Below are 21,334 nucleotides of genomic sequence, written 5' to 3'. Positions count from 1 at the left end.
GGAATTGATTTTGGGGGGTTTATGGCTTTAGTTTTTAGCTTTAATATGTCTTAATGTGTTTTCATTTACTTCTTTTACTTTTATCATTTTAGGCATTTGTTGGGCTCATCACCGTTGCGTGGAGTGGTCACTGGGAGTATGCCAGATGGAGGAACCATTATTAGAGAATGTGGACAAAGCTGTTGTCTCAGGGAGCACAGAAGTAAGTAGAAGAAACCAATATCTAAACCACAGTTTTATAGCATTTACTTTAGTTGACATAAAGATTCACTTGTAAGAATTATTTATTTAATGATTTTACTATATGTAAATTTAAATAGTAAAATAAAAACTATTAAATGGTATGTACTATTATTTCAAAACTCTCAAAATAGAGTATTATTAATTTATATCAGAGTAGTTTCTGCCAATCATTAGATTGAAATATAAGTTGTGCAATGAACTTAAAACTTTGAAATAAATATTTTACATTTAAATCAAATTAAAAATTTTAGAAATGGTAATTGCTAATTATACTTTTACATCCATGTCGTTACTCTTTAAGACAAAATGATTTGATGAAGATTTAAAATGGGAGACATGATTTGACTGGTATTTAGTCCATAATGTGGACTTGCTCCATTTGTTATTTTAAATTGATTAAAATGTTTCATTCAAGTTGGTAGTTTGGTTCACCTTTTTGGCATTATCCCAAAGTAATAACATGCACATAGTCTCCCATATTTTAAAGCTTTTGCTGTGATTTTCATGTAATTTTGATGTGAGCAAGATATTAATGCAACAATTTTCTCACATTTATAAGGGCAAAAAAACCTGTATGTGAAATTACTTTGCTACCTGTATTATTCAGGGTTCTCCAGAGAAACAGAACTGACAGGATATGCATATGTAAATATTAAAAGATTTATTATAGGAATTGGTTCATGCTGCTCTAGGGATTGGCATACCATAAACCAGAGTACAAGTTGGAAACCTGATGACTGTAAGATGATCCTGAATCATCTTGTGGTGCTAGAAAGTAAGGAAGTATTTTAAAAAGATAGGGGTTTATTGAAACACAGAAGCCAACCTGAAGAGCCAAAGCTGGACCAATTTGAGCAACAGCAACAACAGCAAGTGATTGTGTTGGATTTTAATCTACAGAATAAATAAATGCCAGTGAGCCTATAGTGATCTAAATAAATAGATATGAATAAATGGATTAATAGTGTAAGTCAATTCACATCACTTTTCTACTCATAACTCTCTAGTGACTTTCCCATCTCATTCAGGGACAAAAACCCACAGACCCTTACTATCACCTACAAGGCTCTACATCATCTTCAGTACTTCCCATGACTACATCTCAGACATCATTTCCTGTAATTCTTCCCTGTATTTGCTTCCTTTAGCCATGCTGGCCTCCTCGGCCTTGCTCAAATATATGAGATAAATCTTCTCCTCAGGACCTCTGGAGTTGCTGTTCCCACTCTGATATATACTGCTCTTAGGTATCTCTATGGCTTGGTTCCTCATTTCCTTTAGGTCACCCTATTGGTGAGACCCTTGATGTGCTTCCTATGTAAAATTTCAAATGCTTCCACTTCTTCTATAATATCCCTGCTTTATTTTTTTCCCCTCTGTACTTAAAACCATCTAACAGTATGTATTTACTTAATAAACTTGCTTATTGTTTATCTTCCCTCACTAGAATACTAGTGCCATTTGGCCAAGGATTTTCTTCTGTTTTAGTCATTCCTCAGTAAATATTTATAGACTAAAATAATAGAAATAAAGATTTTTCATGGTATCTTTAATATGTAGCAAAGAAGTCTGAAGAGCCCAAGGTATTTCTAGAGGTCATCAGTGTGGTTAATTTTATTTTAGAAACCATATTTGGCTCTGAGCCTTTATTCTTTAATTGATACACTGATTTTTATGATTATTCCTCTGCCAGTACCATAATGTTTAATTATATTTTAATATGTAATAGTACAAATCTCCCCATTGTTGTTTAATTTCATAATTTCTTGATTATTCTTGAATAAGCTTGTAAGTTTATATTGTCAAAAAAAAAACCCCTCTAAAATAGAGTTAATCTTTACAATTTTACTTAAGTGATAGGGGGTGACAATGAAAAATTTGGTATCACAATAGAAGTGAAGTATGTAAAAGTGAACACATTTTTATTTTACTGAAAGCCAGATGTTTAAGTTTGACCTTTGATAACATGTAGCTGAATATATTATGATACCTAGTCTTATTTTCAAAGGAAATAAATATGTAGTATGTCTCTTTAAGATGAAGGTGACATTTGAATAATGAGAAAGTTAATTGGTTTTCTAAATGTGTGCTGGAGGTAAAGCATTTTGAAAACAGGTTTTTATAGGTTGTTTTTTTTAATATATTTTTTGCCATGAGAAATGAAAGTATATCAAAAATTCTTGTATCTGTCACCCAAAAATCTTGGACATAGAATTTCTTTTTATCTGTGTGAAATATTCTGAAGCTTTTTGTTATATTTTGAACTCATTTTTTAAAGATATAAAAATTCAATACTTTTTGATTAGGAAAGATGAAAATTTGGTAAGAAAATTTGGATAATTTTGGTTGAGATTATTGAGAAATGGATGTAGTAATGATCTTATAAGCAGAGACAATGATGTAATACTTCTGTTTAGATCTTCAGATTTTTGTTAGGATTTTTAAAAAACCTGTAACAGCCATTAAAATCAGATATTAAAATAAGGACTTTCAATCACTTTTTAATTTTTTTAATTGAAGATATATTTTAAATATGTTTAAAAGATGAGAGGAACAGGTTGAATTTATAAGAGACAACTAAAATTTCTAAGACTGGGGTAGATAATAAGATGCAAAGCACAGATGGAGGAGTTGCAGTAGTCTCTCACCTTTTTATTTGTGTATATCTTTTAATAGGGGCTACTTATCTCTTATAAACATGAATATTATACATTCTCATTGAAGTATGTATCTCTCCTTTACCAAGTTTGTAAATTTACATTTGTTTGTATGAGTTTTTTTTCCTATTATTGGTCTGTCCTCTTAAGGCTGTGAGCACATGAGGGCATGAGTTATGTTGTTTTATCATTTTATCTCTTTTGCCTAAATAAGAACCTGGCACAGACAGATATACATATGAATGGAATTTGCCAATGAAGGACAAAATTGAGTGCCTGAGCTTGAAGGGGTTAAATAGAAAAAATATATTTTTTTTAATCTGGGAAAATTATAGCATCCATGTTATATGTAGTCTACTAGCTTGAATATCATTCTATCTGGATAATAGAAAAGTATATGAATAGAGGAAATCAGATATAAATGAGGCTAAAAGTTTTTGGATAGGTGTTTCATTTGGAATTTGGAAATTTCTAAGTTAGAATTGTGTGATACTAAATTTGGGCAAACTCTTACCCTGAAAGATCATCTAATTCATTGTATAATTACTAAATATATAATATTATGTATAATTACATAAAGTAATGGCTATAAATGTTCTTAGAGATAGGAAAAATGTTTTTACATCCCTTTCTGAAAGAAAATGTAATGGCTATAAATGTCCATTGTTGAAATCTGGTAGGGCAGTTTTTTAGACTGAGTGTGTGTGTGTGTGTACATGCATGTGCATTTTTGCTTTTTTTAAAAAAAGATTTATTTTCTTCATTCTTTCCTTCCATCCTCCCTTTCTCCCTCCCTCCCTCCTTTCTTCCTTTCTTCCTTCTCCACCCATTCCTTCACATTGATTTTACTTGCTGTCTGCTCTGTCTGTTCCTTGTTTGCTTGTCTTCTTTTTTTTTGGAGGCACTGGGAATCAAACCTGTGACCTCCTGTGTGGGAGGGAGACACCCAATGGCTTGAGCCACCTCCATGCCTGCTTGTTGTAGCTCTCATTGTGTTCCCTCCTTGTGTCTCTTCATAGTGTCATCATGTTGCATCATTGTGTGTCAGCTCCCCACGCTAGCCCATCGTGCCAGCTTGTTGTTTTGCTCATCTTCTTTAGGAGGCACCAGGAGTTGAACCTGGGACCTCCCCTGTGGTAGGCAGGCATCCAACTGTTTGAGCCACATCTGCTTCCCCATTTTAGCTTATTTTAAAAATTATTTTAAATTTTTTTATTTTGGTAACATAAACAACATAAAGTTTCCCATTTTAACTACTTTCAAGTATACAGCAATTCAGCAGTACTAATTACATTTACAATGTTGTGCTACTATCACATTATCCATTACCAGAATTTTTCCATCACTCCAAATAGTATGAATGTATGCTAATCTTTATTTGAAATGTTTCTTCTTCCTGTTATTATAGTTAATTTTATATTTATGATGTCTGTGATATATGTGTGCGATCTATTATTTAGGATAGATCCACATAAGGTTGATAATTTACTTGCTCTCAAATACTATTTTTCTGATTTGATTTCTAGTCTATGATACAGGGTTTTAAAATGAAGACAATATATCAGGTGGTGGTCTTCCAGGGGCTGGGGATTGAACCTGGGACCTTGAATGTGGAAAGCCGGTGCCACACTGACTTTCCTGAGTTGGTCTTTTTGTTTGTTTTGTTTGTTGTTTATTTTTGTTTTTTCCAGGAGGCACTCAGACCTCCCAGTGGGAATCAGGTATTCAATCCCTTGAGCCACATCTGCTCCCATGTTACTCACTTTAACAAAAAAATTCATTTCTTCATTTTTAAAAATTTATTGAAGTTTATCATTCATACATAAAATACTTACAAAGCAAAAATGCATAACATCATAGAGGGGTCCCATACATCAGCCCTCTACCAACACCTTGCATTGTCATGAGATGTTTGTTAAAAATTATGGAAGAACAGGGAAGAGGATGTAGCTCAAGCAATTTTGCTTCTGTCTACCATAGAGGAAATCCAGGGTTTGATGCCCAGGGCCTCCTGGTGAAGGCAGACTGGCCTGTGTGGCAAGCCGGCCCACGCGGAGTACTGGCCCACACAGGAGTCCTGGCTCACATGGAGAGTTGGCACAGCAAGATGACGCAACGAAAAGAGACACAGAGGAGAAACAAGAAACAGTAAGAGACACAGCAGACCAGGGAGCTGAGGTGGCGCAAGAGAATGGTCACCTCTCTCCCACTCTGGACGGTCCCGGGATTGGTTCCTGGAGCGGCCTAAACAGACACAGAACACACAGCGAATAGACACAGAGCAGGCAATGAAGGGAGGGGGGAGAAATAAATAAATAAATCTTAAAAACACTTATGAAAGAATATTGTCAAAATCTTACTACTAATTATGGTCCTTATCTTACATTTGGTGTATTTCCCCCCCAACCCACCCTATTACTACTTTTTAAATATATTTTTTATGACAGAGTTGTAAACTTATTAAACAGTCATGCACGTGTGCAGAATTCCCAAACAACACCCCTCTATCAACAAATCACACTGTGGTGGAACATTTGTGGTAGAACATTTGGTATTATATAAGGTAATATCATCTGATTTTTACCATGTCGATAGTGTACATTTGGCACACATTTTCCATACTGCCCCATTATCAACACAGTACATCTTTGGCTTAGATGCAAGAATATTATATTAATACTGCTAATCACAGTAAATAGGTCACTCTGGTTTATTTTTCCCGTGCTTCTACACATTTCCACACCCTGCAATAGTGATGTACATTTGTTCTTGTTCACAATGGACACTCTTGACATCTGTACCATCAGCCACAGTTCTTGTACACCTCTGGGTTTACTGTGCTGTTGAGTTCCTAGATTATTCTCTAGCATTCTGTCAGTTGGCATTTACATACCTAGGCTACCATTTTCAGCCACATCCCCATTTATAAACTAGCTGTTATGCACTTTGTGTTACCATCCACTTTATACATTTCCACACTTTTACAGTAAAGCTAATTAAAGCGTCTACATACATTAAACATCAGTAGTCCATCTCTGTCCTCCTCTCATCTCCTTTAAGAATCCATTACCTTCCACCAGGTCTTGGAGATATTTTCCTAAATTTCGTTTAGAAGCTTTATGGTTATATTGCTTTTATTTTTAACTTTTTTTTTTGTCTTTATTTTTTTAATATTACATTAAAAAAATATGAGGACCCCATATACCCCCCACCCCCCTCACCCCACTCCTCCCCCATAGCCACAATCTCCTCCATCATCATGAGACATTCATTGCATTTGGTGAATACATCTCTGAGCACCGCTGCCCGTCATGGTCAGTGGTCCACATCATAGCCCACACTCTTCCACGTTCTACCCAGTGGGCCATGGGAAGGACATACAATGTCTGGTAACTGTCCCTGCAGCATCACCCAGGACAACTTTTTAATCCATTTTGAGTTACTTTTTGGATAAGGTGTGAGATAGGGGTCCTCTTTCCTTCTTTTGGCTATGTTCTTTCAGCACCATTTGTTGAATGGACTGTTGTTCTTGAGCTGTGTGGGTTTGACAGGCTAGTCAAAAATCACTTGACCATATATATATGAGGATCTGTTTCTGAACCATCAGTTTGGATCCATTGTCTATATGTCTGTCTTTGTGCCAGTACCATGCTTTTTTACCACTGTAGCTGAGTAATATGATTTGAAGTGTGGAGATGAGAGTTCACTTTTACTATTCAAGATGTTTCTGGCTATTCAGGACCCCTTACCCTTCCAAATAAATTTGATAATTGTGTCCTCAATTTTTCTTAAAAATGCCGGTGAAATTTTTATTGGGATTGCACTGAATCTGTACATCCATTTGAGTAGATTGACATCTTAATGATATTTAGTCTTGCAGTCCGTGAGCACAAAATGTTCTTCCAGTTATTTAGGCCATTTTTGATTTCTTTTAGCATTGAGTTGCAGTTTTCTGAATACAAGTGCTTTCATTGTTGGTTAAGTTTATTCCTGACTGTTGGAGTTTTATATGTCACATTTTATTTTCACCACTCTTCTGACACTTTTAGTTACTTTTATTAATATCATCTTCATTTCTAGTTTCTCTTCCAGGCCTCTCACTTCCTGTCTTTTCTTTTCAGGCTCTAGCACACCTTTTAGTATTTCTTGAAAATCTGGTCTCTTGGTTAGAAATTTGTCAGTTACTGTGAATATTCTAAATTCTCCCTCATTTTTGAAAGACAGTCTTGCTGGATATAAGATTCTTGGCTGGTAGTTTTTTTCCTCGTATCTTAAATATATCATACCACTGGCTTCTTTCCTCCATGGTTTCTGGTAAGAAATCAGCACTTAATCTTACTGGGCATCCCTTATATATTATGCACTGCTTTTCTCAGAATTCTCTCTGTCTTTAGCATTTGACATCTGGTTTGTATGTGTCCTGGAGTTGGTCCATTTGGATTTTTTTTGGATGGGAATACGTTGTGCTTCTTGGACATGAATATCTATGTCTTTAAATAGGGTTGGGAAATTTTACCATTATTTCTTCAGATATTCCTTGCGCTACTTTTCCCTTCACTTCTCCTTCTGGGACACCCATGACATGTATGTTTGCATGTCTTTTGCTGTCATTTAGTTGCCTGAGGCCTTGTTCAATTTTTTCCATTCTTCATCTGTTTTGTTGTATGTTTACTTTCAGAGGCCATTTCTTCAAGCTCACCAATCCTGTCTCTGCCTCTTTAAATCTGTTATTATTGATTCCAATGTTTTTAAATTTTCATTTGTTAGCCTTTCATTCTCATAAGATCTGTTTTTCTGTGTATGCCGTCAAGTTTTTCTTTGTGCTTATCCAGTGTCGTCTTAATATCCTTAATCTCTTTAGCCATCTCATTGAATTTATTAAGGAGAATTGTTTGAATATCTTGATTAGTTGTCTCAAACCTTTATGTCATCTGGAGGCTTATCTTGTTACTTTAACTGAGCCATATTTTCACATATCTTGGTGTGATTTATAATTTTTGGTTGATGTCTTGTCATCTGGCTTACTAAAGTTTTTATTCTGGATGTAGTTTTTCTCTTTAGTTTAGGGCTTCCTTTCCTTTCTTCATTACTGTTTGTATAGTAGGAGCAAGGATGTAGTTGGTGCTATAAGCTGTGGAGGTTCAAGCTGCCCTCATTGCCCCAGGGACCGTTAAAGCTTCTCCCAGCTTTTTCATTTCCTCAGGGTAGGGCCAGAGTCACAACTGTGTGGCATAGTCCATGTCTTGTAGGTCAAGACTGTAGTTGCCTAGAGACACTGATGAAGCATCATGCCCCTTTTTCCCTTGCTTGCGGTGGGGATGGAGCTGCAGATGTGTCCAGCAACCTATGCATTGTGTGCCCAAGATGCCCATAGTTGACCCAGTAGGCTTCTGATTATTCAGTCTGTGCAGCCAAATGTACCTGCAGTTACCTGGATAGGCTGGTGCAGGGCCTGCCAGCCTCCTCCCTGCCAGAGGTTGGGGCTGAAGCCAAGGCTAGGGCTGCAGGCCAGTCTGGGTGAAAGAGACCAGTTCCTACCATCACTGTGATTTTCAGTCAACCAGCATTCCCCTCATGCTGGGGGCAGAGTCACAATAGTAGCTTCTTACCTGGACAGGTTCAAACCTTAGCTGTTCTTAAGATTATACATTAGGCAGCCAGATTTACTTACCAGTGGCTGAAATCGGTGGCCAACCATCTCTTCCTCCCGTTTTTGGGAAATGGAGCTACAAATTCCATCCATAGAATAGCTCGTGGGGCGGCATGTGCTGCCGAAGTAGGATAATCACAGACCACTCTGGCTTGGCTGGAATTTCCTGGTGAGGCTGATGCAGGTACCCCCATCTTCCTCCCTGCTGCTTGGTGCTTACCTGTAATCTGACCTGGATGGTAAGAAGCTGGTCCCTACCAATACTGAGATTTTCAGTCTGCCCCACTTCCCCTTGTGCCAGGCGCAGGGCTAAGATGGCAGCTAGTGTCTTCTTTCTGACTTGGACAGGTTCAAACTTCAGCTTTTCCCAGGATTATACTTTAGCCCTGTGAATTTACTAATCAGTAGCTGAAGTTGGTGCCCAACTGTCTCTTCCTACCCTGTTTTTGGGAAGTGGAGCTTTCAAGTCCAGCTGCGGAACAGCTCCCGAGGTGGCTTGTGCCTCCAGTGGAGGATAGGCACCTGCCTCCATGGCATGGAGCAATCTACTCATGAATCTTCTCTGTGGGTAGGCAATCTCCTCTTTCCAATCCTTCAAGGATGTTGCAGGATGCTCTCTGGTCTCCTGGAGCCCCCAAACAGGTGCTTCAGATAGCTCTGGGTGTTTACTAACTGCTCTGTAGTAGGAGCTGACTCTTGGAGCACCTTACTCCACCACCATCTTGCTGGTTGTCCTCCATGTTATTCTTTTTTAAAATATAAGAATTAAGTGAGAGAACTATTAGGCAAATATGTATGCATTTAATTTTTGCTGAGTTTCTGATACCTTTGTGAAGCCTGTCTAAGGTACACTCTCCATTTCTTTCTTCCCTTAACTCCCGTTATTCCTTGTGCCTACTTCCATTTTGACAATTATGATACAGGTTTTAGTACAAACCTGTTATATAACTACTTCCTGATACTAGTTCAGTTTCTAAGTTTGCTCAATGTAGTGGTTTCCAGTGGGAGTGGGGGTGGGGTAGTTTTGTTCCCCAGGGGACATTTGGCAATTTCTAGAGATATTTTTGGTTGTCAGAACTTGGAGAGGAGTACTAGGTGATTGAGGCTGCTGAACATCATGCAATGTACAAGACAGCCTCCCACAACTAAGAATTCTCCAGCTCACAGTGTTGTATGGCTGATATTGAGAAATCCTGGTTTAATGGATAATGATAGTCTTATTTTAAAATTAATATATTTAATATAATCTCAGTTTGTTTAATGGCATTAATTATCAAGCAGTTTAGCTTTTCTGGAATTTCCCTCAGATTATTTTTCATTTTTCCAGGGGAAACATTTATATTTTGCTAGATGGAAGACTATGCCAAACTATGAATCTCTGCTTCCAGGAAAAGTAATGGGGTTTCTCTTTTAATTTGGTGCTGCCAAAATCTTGGAAATTTGGATAATTTGAATATTACCAAGGGAATAGTTTAATTCTGCCTGCTACAGATGTTTAATCTTTTTATTTACCTAAAGTACTTCTTTTTAATTATTTATGTAACTTATTACATGATTACATAAAATTAATATATAATTTTTATGTATTGTTTCAGTCTCAGTTTATCATAAGGAGAGTTGTCATTACTATACCATCTGTTGAAATGTCTTTTCTTTCATCCACTCATTTGAAGTATAACCTTTGTCATTTAGGAGATTGTCAATGTATGTGTGGATTTTTTTCTAGGCTATTTCAGTCCATTTATGTATTTATGTATCCCAATGACAGTACCACAGTGTCATCATTACTATAGCTTTATAATTAATCTTGATTATTTGGTAATAGATACTTATATTATGCAAACCCTCCCACTAAAAATAATTAGATAAGCTGGATAAAACATTTTTCTCAAAAATATCTTTGACGACATCAAAGAACTAGCAGTACTTGGTGGGGACTTAGGAGATGAGAGCCTAGAGAGAAAGATTGTGCTTGAACTGACTAGCTAAGGAGCTGAGAAAGTGAGAAGAGTTTCTGGCTGTCCAGAGAGGTGGAAAGACAAAAACATAATTTAGGGGCCATTAAATACTATAGATTTTCATTTAGTTTGCATAAATAAAGTTTTAATGGAACACATCTATACCCTTTTATTTGCAGATTTTTAGCTTCTTTTTTGCTAAGATGGCAGAGTAATGCTGTTGCCTCAGAGACCTCATATGGTGCTCTTACCACTCACATTACTGCTTAGCATACTGTAAATCACGGTGACACAATTATAACTCAATAGTGTTTGAGTGCATATGTGTTGCCCCAATATTTTATTTATTCATATTCATTACCAGTGTATCCCTATCATGTTAAAACAATAAGAAAAGAGAAAAATGGACTTAAAATGTAGCGCTTTTAAGGCATAGCAGAGTCAAGTGTTTTGTTACCTTTTAATTAACTGTCAAAGCATTATGTATATTAGGTAGTGACATTATTGCTGTGCTAAAAAAATAATAACATGCCGTCAACATTACCAGACTGAGCACTCACCACAGTATTTCCACATCACAGGAAAGTAATGGTCAGATAAGACAATAAATTAAAATGCAATATCACAGCAGAATTTCTTCTCAAAAAAAAAAATTAAAATGAGACTGTACCTAAAATAAATTTCTTATTGCCTCATGTGTTAGCCAAGCAAGGAAAGCCATTTATTAATGGTGAGTTAATTAAATCATGTTTGATTATAACCAGTGGAAGAACTATGAAGAAAATACACTTGTTGAGGGCTATTAGCCTTTCAGCAAGAATAGTTTTTCAAAAAGTTAAGGATATTGGGAGCAACAAAAGGCATGCAGTTTCTAGTGGTTTTCCTGGGCTCTTAATGAGTTAATAAATTTTACCAGCATTGCTGAGTTGTTTTTTATTCCAGAAGTCAATCCTAAGTTTGAAGTGACTGAAGAATAAGTCTCTATGAGTAGTTTGCATGAAACATCTACAGGCTAGGATGTTTTCAAAGAAGTTGAGAAAATACTAATTCAGTACAACCTGAAGCGGAACTTGCAAAGAGGTGTTAAAGTTGATCGTGGTAAAAATATGAATGAAATAAAAAAGGCTTAGTTGGACAAATATATGAAACTTGTTAAAATGTAAGGTGTTTAAAATCTGTGGTTATTCGTTGTATGATTCATCAGCAGATACTTCTGTGGAAAGTATTTAAATCTATCATGTAGTTTTGAACCAGGGTCATCAGTGAACTTCATCTACTTTTTAGTACCATGAATTTTGTTCAGAAATAGAAGCTGAATATCATGACTTGCTGTACCACATAGAAGTTTGATGACTTGTCAGTGGTAAAGTTTCACTGTAGTTTTTTGAGTTTAGGGCCAAGATGAAAATTTTTCTAATGAGAAGAGTTGCCATCAGCCTTTAAATTGAATAAGTCAGAATTTTAACAGCTTTAGAAGTTAGCTTTTGCTGCAGACTTGATATTAGGTATTAATTCAACTTATAATGACAAGGCAAAGTAATGCTTATATATGAAATGTACACTGTGGTAAAGTTATTTCTACAAATGACGTTGCTTGAATAATAAGTAATGCCAGTTAAACACTTTTTATGCTATCAAAGTTACAACAAAAAGATCTCTATTCCTACCTAATTTTGCTGCAGAAATATTTTTTGAGTTCAAACTACAGTTCAGGCAATGGTGGTGGGGTTTTTTTGACCTTTGAAACAGCACAGAGAAAATATCAATATTTCAAAATACATTTAACTGTGGAATTGAGGAGCTTTAGCTTATCCTTTAATTGAAAGTGATCATTCTATGGTGCATTGACATGCTAAAGGGAAAGACCCAAAGAAGAATCTAATAGAATTCTGTTAATGTCTTCTAAAGATGAAGATGCTTTGTTTTATGTACTTATGGACTGATACCAGTATTTGGAAGTAGCTCTGTGTAAAACGACATTTTCAAAGATGGGTATTATTAAGTATCTGCTGTCTAGGGGACGTACCTGAGCTAGATTGGGCCTGCCACCGGTCTGTTCCCACTGGAACAGAGGATACTGACTTTGTGACCTCCCCCCCCCCAACACACACACCTGGAGTGGCCCTGCTCCCCTGAGTTGGTTTTTGCATTTGCTTGTTGTTTGTTTTTTTGTTGTTAGGAAGACTGGGAACTGAACCCGGGACTTCCCATGTGGGAAGCAGGTGCTCAACTGCTTGAGCCACATCCACCCCCCTTTGGATGCCTTTTTAAAAAAATGTTAATTTATTAAAAAGATTTATTTATTTCCCTCTCTTCTCCCCCCCCCCCCCCATTGTCTTCTCTCTGTATCCATTCGCTGTGTGTTCTTCTGTGTCCGCTTTCATTCTTGTCAGCAGCACTGGGAATCTGTGTCTGTCTTTGTTGCATCATCTTGCTGTGTCAGCTCTCTGTGTGTGCAGTGCCACTCCTGGGCAGGCTGTGCTTTTTTCACATAGGGCAGCTCTCCATGCAGGGTGCATTCCTTGTGCGCATCAGCACTGCATGTGGGCCAACTCATCATGTGGATCAGGAGGCCCTGGGTTTGAACTCTGGACCTCCCATATGGTAGGTGATGCTCTATCAGTTGAGCCAAATCCACTTCCCTCCGGGTGCTTTTTGACATGCCTGCGGCATTGCTCCCAGCAGGCTGTGCCCTTAGTGCCGGGCTTAGGCCCCCTGAAGCATCCGCTGGAGTGAGAATGGCCTCTGGCCCTATGGGAATGGCTTGAAGACAAGACAGGGGCATGGGGAGGATAGGGGCTAACCAGTTAGCGGTGCTCAGCATGTGAAACATGGTGAGTGTAGACCCCTCTTGTCCTTAAGTCCCTGGCTCACGCCTGCATCTTCTCCTGGGTCAGGCCTGGACCCAGCCCTAAGTGTTTCCAGCCTTTTGTCTCTGCCTCAAGCTTAGTTCTCTGTGGATGGGAGATGGGGAAAATAGTATGTGACAGTTTTTTGTTAATCCCAGAAAAGTTCATTTTCTTAAACTAATCCATTCCTGTGGGTGTGGGACCCTTTGATTATATTAGACTTTGTTAAGGGGCCTTTTTTTAAAGATTTATTTTATTTATCTCCCCAACCCCCATTGTTTATGGTTGCTGTCTGCTTTTCTATGTCTATTTGCTGTGCACTCTGTGTCTGCTTGTTTTCTCTTTAGAAGGTACTAGGAATCAAACCCAGGGCTTTCCATATGGAAAAGAGGTGCTCAGTCACCTGAGCTACTTCAGCTCCCTGGTTTGTTGTGCCTCTCATTGTCTTTCCTTTTTGCTGCATCATCTTGTTGCGTCAGATTGCTGCGCCTGCCTGCTGCACCAGCTGGCCTTTTCCAAGAGGCACTGGGAACTGAACCTGGTACCTCCCACGTGGTAGGTAGAAGCCTAGTCATTTGAACCACATCTGCTTCCCAGTTAAGGAGCCTTTTGATTAGATAATTCGATTAGATAGCTTTAGGGCCTTTGACTGGACCAAGCCAGTGAGGCCTAACCCAGATTGGGTCTCCACTCTCTTGCTGGGATCTTACGTAAACTGAGGACTGAAAACAGAAACACACAGAGAAAGACAGCAGCCATTTTGACCTTGCCATATGAGAGAGGACTGCAGGAAGACAAACTTTGAGAGGCTGAAGGCTGGAATCATTGGAGCAGATACAAAACAAGGAGAAGCCACCATTTTGCTTTGCCAATGGCAGGACTCCAGGGTCTGATCAGCAGCCAACTTTTGGTAAGAAAACATCTCTGATGGTGCCTTGATTTGGACATTTTCACAGCCTTGGAAATGTAAACTTTTATCCTAATAATTTTCTATTATAAAAACCATCCCATTTCTGGTGTTTTGCAATAGCAGCCTTAGTACACTAAAACATAGTAGTGTTTTTTAAACTTTCCATTCCTTTACCTTGCCCAGGAACCTGGCATTAGGTATAACCCCTTGGCTATCATGCTTGGCCCTTGCCTTCACCACACTGACCAGGGCTGCCCTGCTTCCCTCTCCTCTAATTATCTTCTTTCTCCACTCTTCTGCTCCTGCTGGGCTGCAAATCTCTATTAATGCCCAAGTCTTCAAAACCTCTGAAGCTCCATCTGTTTGTTTCCTAGGCTGCTTAAAGCAAATAACAAGAAATGGTTCAGCTTAAACAATGGGAATTTATTAGCTTATAGTTGTGAGGCAGAGAAATGTCCAAATCAAGGCATCATCAAGGCTATTCTTTCTTCCTTGAGACCTTCACAGAGACCAGCTGCTGGCCATCATTGGCTCCCTTGCCACATGGCAAGGTACATGGTGGTGTCTGCTGGTCTCTCCCTTCTCTTCTGGATTTCCTTGCTTTCAGCTCCTTGCTTTTGAGGATTTCTTTCTCTCTCTGTATTCATTCAGTATTAGTCTCATCCTGAATGAGCAGGTCATACCTTAAGTGAAGTAGCCTTATCAAAAGATACTTCTTACAATGGATTTACATCCACAGGAATGGATTAGATTTAAGAACATGTTTTTCTTGGGTACAGTACAGCTTCAAACCGCTACACCCTCTTAGGTCCAGAAAGTCAGATCTTGTTGATGCCTATTCTAGAATCATTTTAAAGGTAAACAAAAACTAACACCCTTTTGCTTCCAAGGCAACCTCCTCAAAATGAATGAGGTTAAATTTATTAAAAATATAGCCCGTGAAATTATTTTAGAAGTCGTGGTGATGTTCCATTCCTAGATCCTGTTGACCACTTTCCAGGTGACGCAACATGACATGTAGATGACATGACAACAGGAGAATGTAGAGGAGAACTTCTCTGTTAGGTCATCTGTCTTATGAGTACTGCAAACATATAGAATCGAATCCAAGGACTCATTTGTCTTAAAATTGCAAGTGAAATACTAAACAACAAAAAACAACAAACAATAAACCCCACAAAACCAATACATTGAGAAATAACTGTTGAAGTTAGATGCATGCATGGGTTTGTTTTGTTTGCTTTGTAAGTTTCTAAAAATATAGTGTAGGAAAGTGGACATGGCTCAACCAATAGAGCATCTGTCTACCATATGGAGGATCCAGGGTTCGATCCCATGTGGTAAGTTGGCCCACGTGTAGTGCTACCATGCACAAGGAGTTCTGTGTCATGCAGGGCCCCCACATAGGGGTGCCCCACGCGCAAGGAGTGTACCTCCTAAGAAGAGCCACCCCATGTGAAAAAAGCGCAGCCCACCCAGGAATGGCACCGCACACACAGAGAGCTGACGCAGTGAGATGACTCAACAAAAAAAAAGAGACACAGTTTCCCAGTGCCACCAGATTATGCAAGCAGATGCAGAAGAACGCAAGCAAATGGACACAGCAGACAGCAGGGGGAAGAGGAAATAAATAAATAAATCTTTTAAAAAAATGTATAGTGTAACATGTTGGATAGAAAGGGATTCCCATACAGTATTTGGGAATTATGTCAGGTAGGCTTGCAGACTGCCTAGGACTTAAGGTGAGTCCTTCGTTGAGTTCTCATCTGACAGTGGAGGTTAAAGAAATGGGTTAACACATTGAGGAAATTGAAGCTTAATAGGAAACTTCACAGAGAAAAAGAATCAGACTAGAGAGCCTAGAAAAGCATAGCCCTTTGTAAAGTTTTTGGCTTATATCACTAGTTAAGAAGTCTCTAGATTGAAACTTCTTAAGTTCAGCTGAACACCTTTATTTTTTAAGGCTTTTTATTTTATTCTGCTTCTTTGCATCCCCTTCCACATCCCATAGTGATCTCAGTATAGTTTCATTTTATTCATGAAGACTATTACTGCGGCGGCTCGCTCGGTCGGTAGAGGTGGGGTCTGGCTGCGGACGAGGGGTCGGTCCAGCTCAGGATGAGGGGTCGGTCCTGCTTGGGACGAGGGGTCGGTCCGGCAGCAGACGAGGGGTCGGTCTCACAGTGGTTGCGCGGTTCGGCTGACGGGGCCGCCCAGCGAAGCCAGCGACGAGGGGGTCGCCCGGAGAAGCAGGCGACGAACTGGGGACAAGGGAGGCCAGGCCCTTGTCGGGGGCTCTCAGGACTGGAGGGCGCACGGCAGAAGAACTACCGCGTAGACAAGGTAAACACGCAAGTCCACTTTATTGAGGGAGAGGCAACAGTTTTATAGGGGCTGGGGAAGGCTGATTGGTCGAAGCCACGCCCTGTTCTGATTGGTTGCCGGAGAAAGGTCAGTGGGAGGTACTGGACGGGGGAGGGGTGGTGATTAGGGATTGGCTGTTGCTGTTGCTGGGGGAAGTGGCAGGGCTTAGTGATTGGTGGCTGCTGTTGCTGGGGTAGAGGGCAGACTGGAGTTTCCCACCCACGCCTGGCTGTTGCTGCTGTGGCGGGGGGGGGGGGGAGGGAGAGGGCAGACTGGATTTTTCCGCCCTGCAGGGAGAAAGAAGGCATCGTGTGGCGCTATCTGGGAGGAGGGGCGGTCACGGAGGCATGGCTGCCGAGAAGGAGAGACCCGAGGGCACTCTGCGTCCATGCCGAGCTTCCTTCAGGGGTGGCGGTGGGCCCGACCAACCACCCTATTACAGGGGCAGCGGTTTGAAATAGGCCTACTGCGGCCGCCGCCCCCCGCCAGGTCAGCAAACCACACTTCAGCACGAGGGGCGACCGCACTATTACAAACCATCCCCTGGGATACATTCTACTCTTGACAGCACAGTATGCCTTTTCTTTTAGATTATTAAACTCCTGTATAAATTAGGAGCATGCAATGTAGAGAGGCCATAGTTTCAGGGCCTTAAATGTGAGGATAGGGGAGGAGAGAAGTTCTGTTTAGGTATTCTTTGAATTGGGAAAATCATTGCTAATTGCAATAAATGTGAGGAAGACTGGAGTTAATACTTAAAACAGTATTTTTTAAAGTGGGGAATGTGCTGAAAGATGTTAAAATTTTAAATCAACAAATATCAACTCCTTACATCACATCTGCAAAGCAAATAGTTATAGAAGAATCAGACAAAGAAGAGGGTGACTTGCCCAGGGAACTGAAAATGGACCTAGAATTTCTAGACCACAGTGTGATTATCTTCTCTACTAAAGAAGTCCCTCTTTTATTTCTTATATATTATATTGCTTTTTCCTATCAACAGGAGAAGGAACATATGAATATTTACCAGAATGGTAAATGGTTGAATTATTAAACTTCCAATAAACCTGCCCTTTGTATGCTCTTTTAAAACAATCTCATTAAAGATAAGAATGAGCAGATAAGAATTTGCAATCATTTTTGGTAATAGAGAACAATAACTTTGTACCCTAATTAAGGGAAATAGTATCTCCCCTCCAAATTCTACTCTTTTCATTAGTAGACCTATATTACAAAAGATCATGTTTCATTGATTGTCTTTCTAAAAATATATTTTTACTACAGAAGTTGTGAACTTACAAAACAAGTGATTGTATCTTGAATAATAATAAATTTGTGGAAATTTGTTTTTTTCTCTTATTAGATAATTACATAATAGCCTCAATTTTGATTTTGTTTTCTCACAAAGTCTAAAGTATTCACTCTCTGACCTTTTTCAGAAAATGTTTGCTAAGCTCTGGGTTATCCTGTTAGAATAAGGGAAAACTCCATAAAGACTCAAACTCAGCTCCAAATCAGCTCATGTCTAGATTAAATTAAAGTTATCTTCTGTAGTCTAATTGTCTGTATGAAGAAATAGTAAATCCTCTCTGGTAGAAAATAACATCAGTACCTCAAAATATCTCTACACTTTTTTATAAACCATGTCCAGCAATATTTCAGAAATTAGGCATATCAGTAAATAAGACCAACTCAATGAAAGGCAATAGAAAGAACCAACAATAGGTTAGTCTTTGAGTTCCATTTGGCCCTTACTACTTATACATAAAGTTATAACGTTTTAAAAAGAAAAGGAGAATAATTTTATGATGGAATTTTTTAAGACAAAAAGCACCAACTGTAGGAAAACCTTGAAGAATTCAACTACTTAAAAAGAAGAAAAACCTTCTCTTACTAAAGTTGAATATACATCTGCCTTATGACCCAGAAGTTTCATTTCTAGTTATGTTTTAACAAAATGTTCTCAAACTCTTTGATCTCAAACCTTTAGACTCTAGCCCAAAATATGTTTATTGGCATGGTATCCCAGTTATCATACGTCAGGGTACTTTTAAGTGTGCTCCTTCCATCTAAAGAAGCATCTTTCTGTAAGTTTTGCTTTTCCTCTTGTAGGCTGGCAGAGGACACTGGAGCAGCCAAAACACAAAACTAGTGTTTGTGCATGGCTAAAGACCATGGTGATTTTCTGCTCATCCTGGGCATTTCATATCCATGAAGGAGGAATGGGACTCTGCAGCAGGCACTTCTTGTGTTTCCTCTTTTCCTCTTCTGGAGAGAGATAAGGGAGGTCTTTTCTGAGAAGCATGTTCTGGTGGAGAGGTTGTCATCACAAGAAAGGGGAGATTCTTATTTTGAAACATTAATATCTGACTTAATAGAAGTCAGCTAAATTCTCATATCTGCTACTGTATTAAATGTGTTAAAACATTATGCCTTGGTAGAGGTATATGAAGAAAATCTAGTACAAAGATATATTCTAGGAAAAGAAAAGTATTTTAGTAGTCTTATAAGATAATTGTGGATATTACTGTTTGAGACTATACCAGAACTCAAAAAGGGTAATTCGTTAAAGGTTTGGTATAATGTGGAATTTGAAAGCATAACAATGAAATTTTTGTACACTTTAACATTGTAATCCATTAGATTATCTTGCAATTTCAATGGATCTTTTACCTATATTTGATTTTTTAACATTATTCATTTGGAAAATAATTGGTTCACTGAGTAATGCAGATATTACAAATATTAATACATTTTAATTACTAAAGTTCATATTTGTTAGTGTAACTACTGGTCTCATCAGAAAAGCTAGGTAGTCAAGGAAGTAGTAAAGCTCACAGGGGTGGATTTCCCAAATTTTGTAATTGATCACAAAAGTTCTCATTTGTTTTCCTTGAAGTGAAAGGCTAACTGTTTACTTTGGAAAAAATATATGCTAAATACTCCAGTCCAAATAAATCATAGTTTGTCAGTCATTCTTCTATATAAAAATGGTATTCCATGCAATAAGTGGGAATTTCAACTCACAAATCAAATGATAACACAAGTGCTTTTCCTCGAGAAAATGACCATGCTTGGGTGCAGCAGAATTACTAATATGTATTTCCCATTTTGTCACAAATAATAGAAAGATGTGTACTCGTGGACCAAGATTTACTAGAATAATTTTTACTGCTTCATCAATGATATTCTTAAATGAAACTAGCAATATTTTTAAAGATTGATTTATTTACTTACCCCCTCCCCCTCTGCCCCCTGTTGTTTGTGCTTGCTGTTTGCTCTCTCTGTCAGTTCTCTGTGTGCTTGCCTTCTCTTTAGGAGGCACCCGAATCGAACCCGGGACCTCCCATGTGGGAGAGGGGTGCCCATTTACTTGAGCCACCTCAGCTCCTTGCTTTGTTGTGTCTCTCATAGTGTTGCATCTTTGTTTTTCCTCGTTGTGTTATTTTGTTGCATCAGCTCATTGCGCTAGCCTGAAAAGAACAAGGGGTCCCCAAAGGCCCAGCCACCCCTTTTAGAATAATAAGGGCACCTTTCCAAAGCTACAAAGCAAGGATTTGGCACTTGAGGATTTTGACCTGTGCTTAAAGCATCACTTCTACCTGGACCTAGGGGAGGAATAGATGACAAGACAGATTCTAGAAGAGTTCCAGCAGAACTGGCCTGGGCTTGGCGCCCTGGTTCCTGTCTAGTCCCTAGGAATATATATATTTAATATATTATTAGAGAAATACATGGAAATAGAAAACTTAATATCTTGGGGTTTGGGGTAGAAAGGTGGGTAACTTGGCAAGAAGCCAGAGCTGGAGAGGTCTGCTTAGGGCAATTCGACTTCCTCCTTGATCCCGTGAAGAGAGCAGAGATTCTGTCTTCCTTGTCTTCTTTAGGAGGCACAGGGAACTGAACCTGAGACCTCCCATGTGGTAGGTGGGAGCTTAATCTCTTGAACCACATCTGCTTCCCATGAAACTAGCCATATTATTTGCATTGTGGTGGCAGTGAAGAATGTAATAACTGCTTGTACAGTTTGATGCCACTGCTTTGATTCTTACCAAGCCACCAACAGTTTTACCTACCATTACTTTTATACCATATGCAATAGCAACACAGTGAAAATACGTAATGTCTTAGTATTTTTAAGAAAATGGCTCTGGCCTCATGGACTACCTGAAAGGATCTCAGGGACCTACTACCTTTAGGGGTCTGTATTCCACTCTTTGAGAACCGCTCCTTAGAAAAATGTTTGCAGATATGCGTTTGGATGCATATACAAGAATGTATATGGAAGTAGTTCTTAATGATAACTGAAAAATGGAAACCACAAATGTCTAAATAATAGATTATCTTATATCACATACTTATCGTCAAGACCTAACTTAAACTCTGCTTTCCTAATTGAACCCTTTTTTCCCCAAGTGAAAGTTATTTCTCCCTCTCTGAATATCTGCTTCTTATCACTGTACAGCTTGTAATTATTTATCTGTCTTATTTCCTTTTAGCTTCTTGAGTAGATGATCAGTGTCTGATTCAAAGTGGTAATCTGTCACAGCTAGTACAGTGCCTGGCACATAATAGACTTAGTGGTAATGCATTATCATCACCACTACCATCACCTCTTATGCTACTTGAGATAGTCTTTATTTTCTTTTTCTATTAAAATGTACATTTCATCTTTTATACTTCTTATATACACCAAGAAATAG

At 38.6% G+C, this 21,334-nt stretch overlaps 1 protein-coding gene across 13 annotated transcripts in view; it reads left to right on the top strand.

Moving 5' to 3' along the window:
- The window catches only part of KMT2C (lysine methyltransferase 2C), a 357,676-nt gene that overhangs the window by 173,979 nt on the left and 162,363 nt on the right, over positions 1-21,334 (top strand). For all 13 annotated transcript variants that reach the window (XM_071215365.1, XM_058298034.2, XM_071215363.1 and 10 more), the window contains exon 6: positions 93-202. In XM_071215365.1, coding sequence (XP_071071466.1) covers positions 93-202 — 110 coding nt within the window. The remainder of the gene's footprint in view (positions 1-92; positions 203-21,334) is intronic.

Source organism: Dasypus novemcinctus, chromosome 5 (genome assembly GCF_030445035.2).
Source record: "Dasypus novemcinctus isolate mDasNov1 chromosome 5, mDasNov1.1.hap2, whole genome shotgun sequence".
Classification (NCBI taxonomy): Eukaryota; Metazoa; Chordata; class Mammalia; order Cingulata; family Dasypodidae; genus Dasypus; species Dasypus novemcinctus.
Note: the sequence above shows the minus strand (reverse complement) of the source record. Positions and strands in the feature narration are given on the sequence as shown.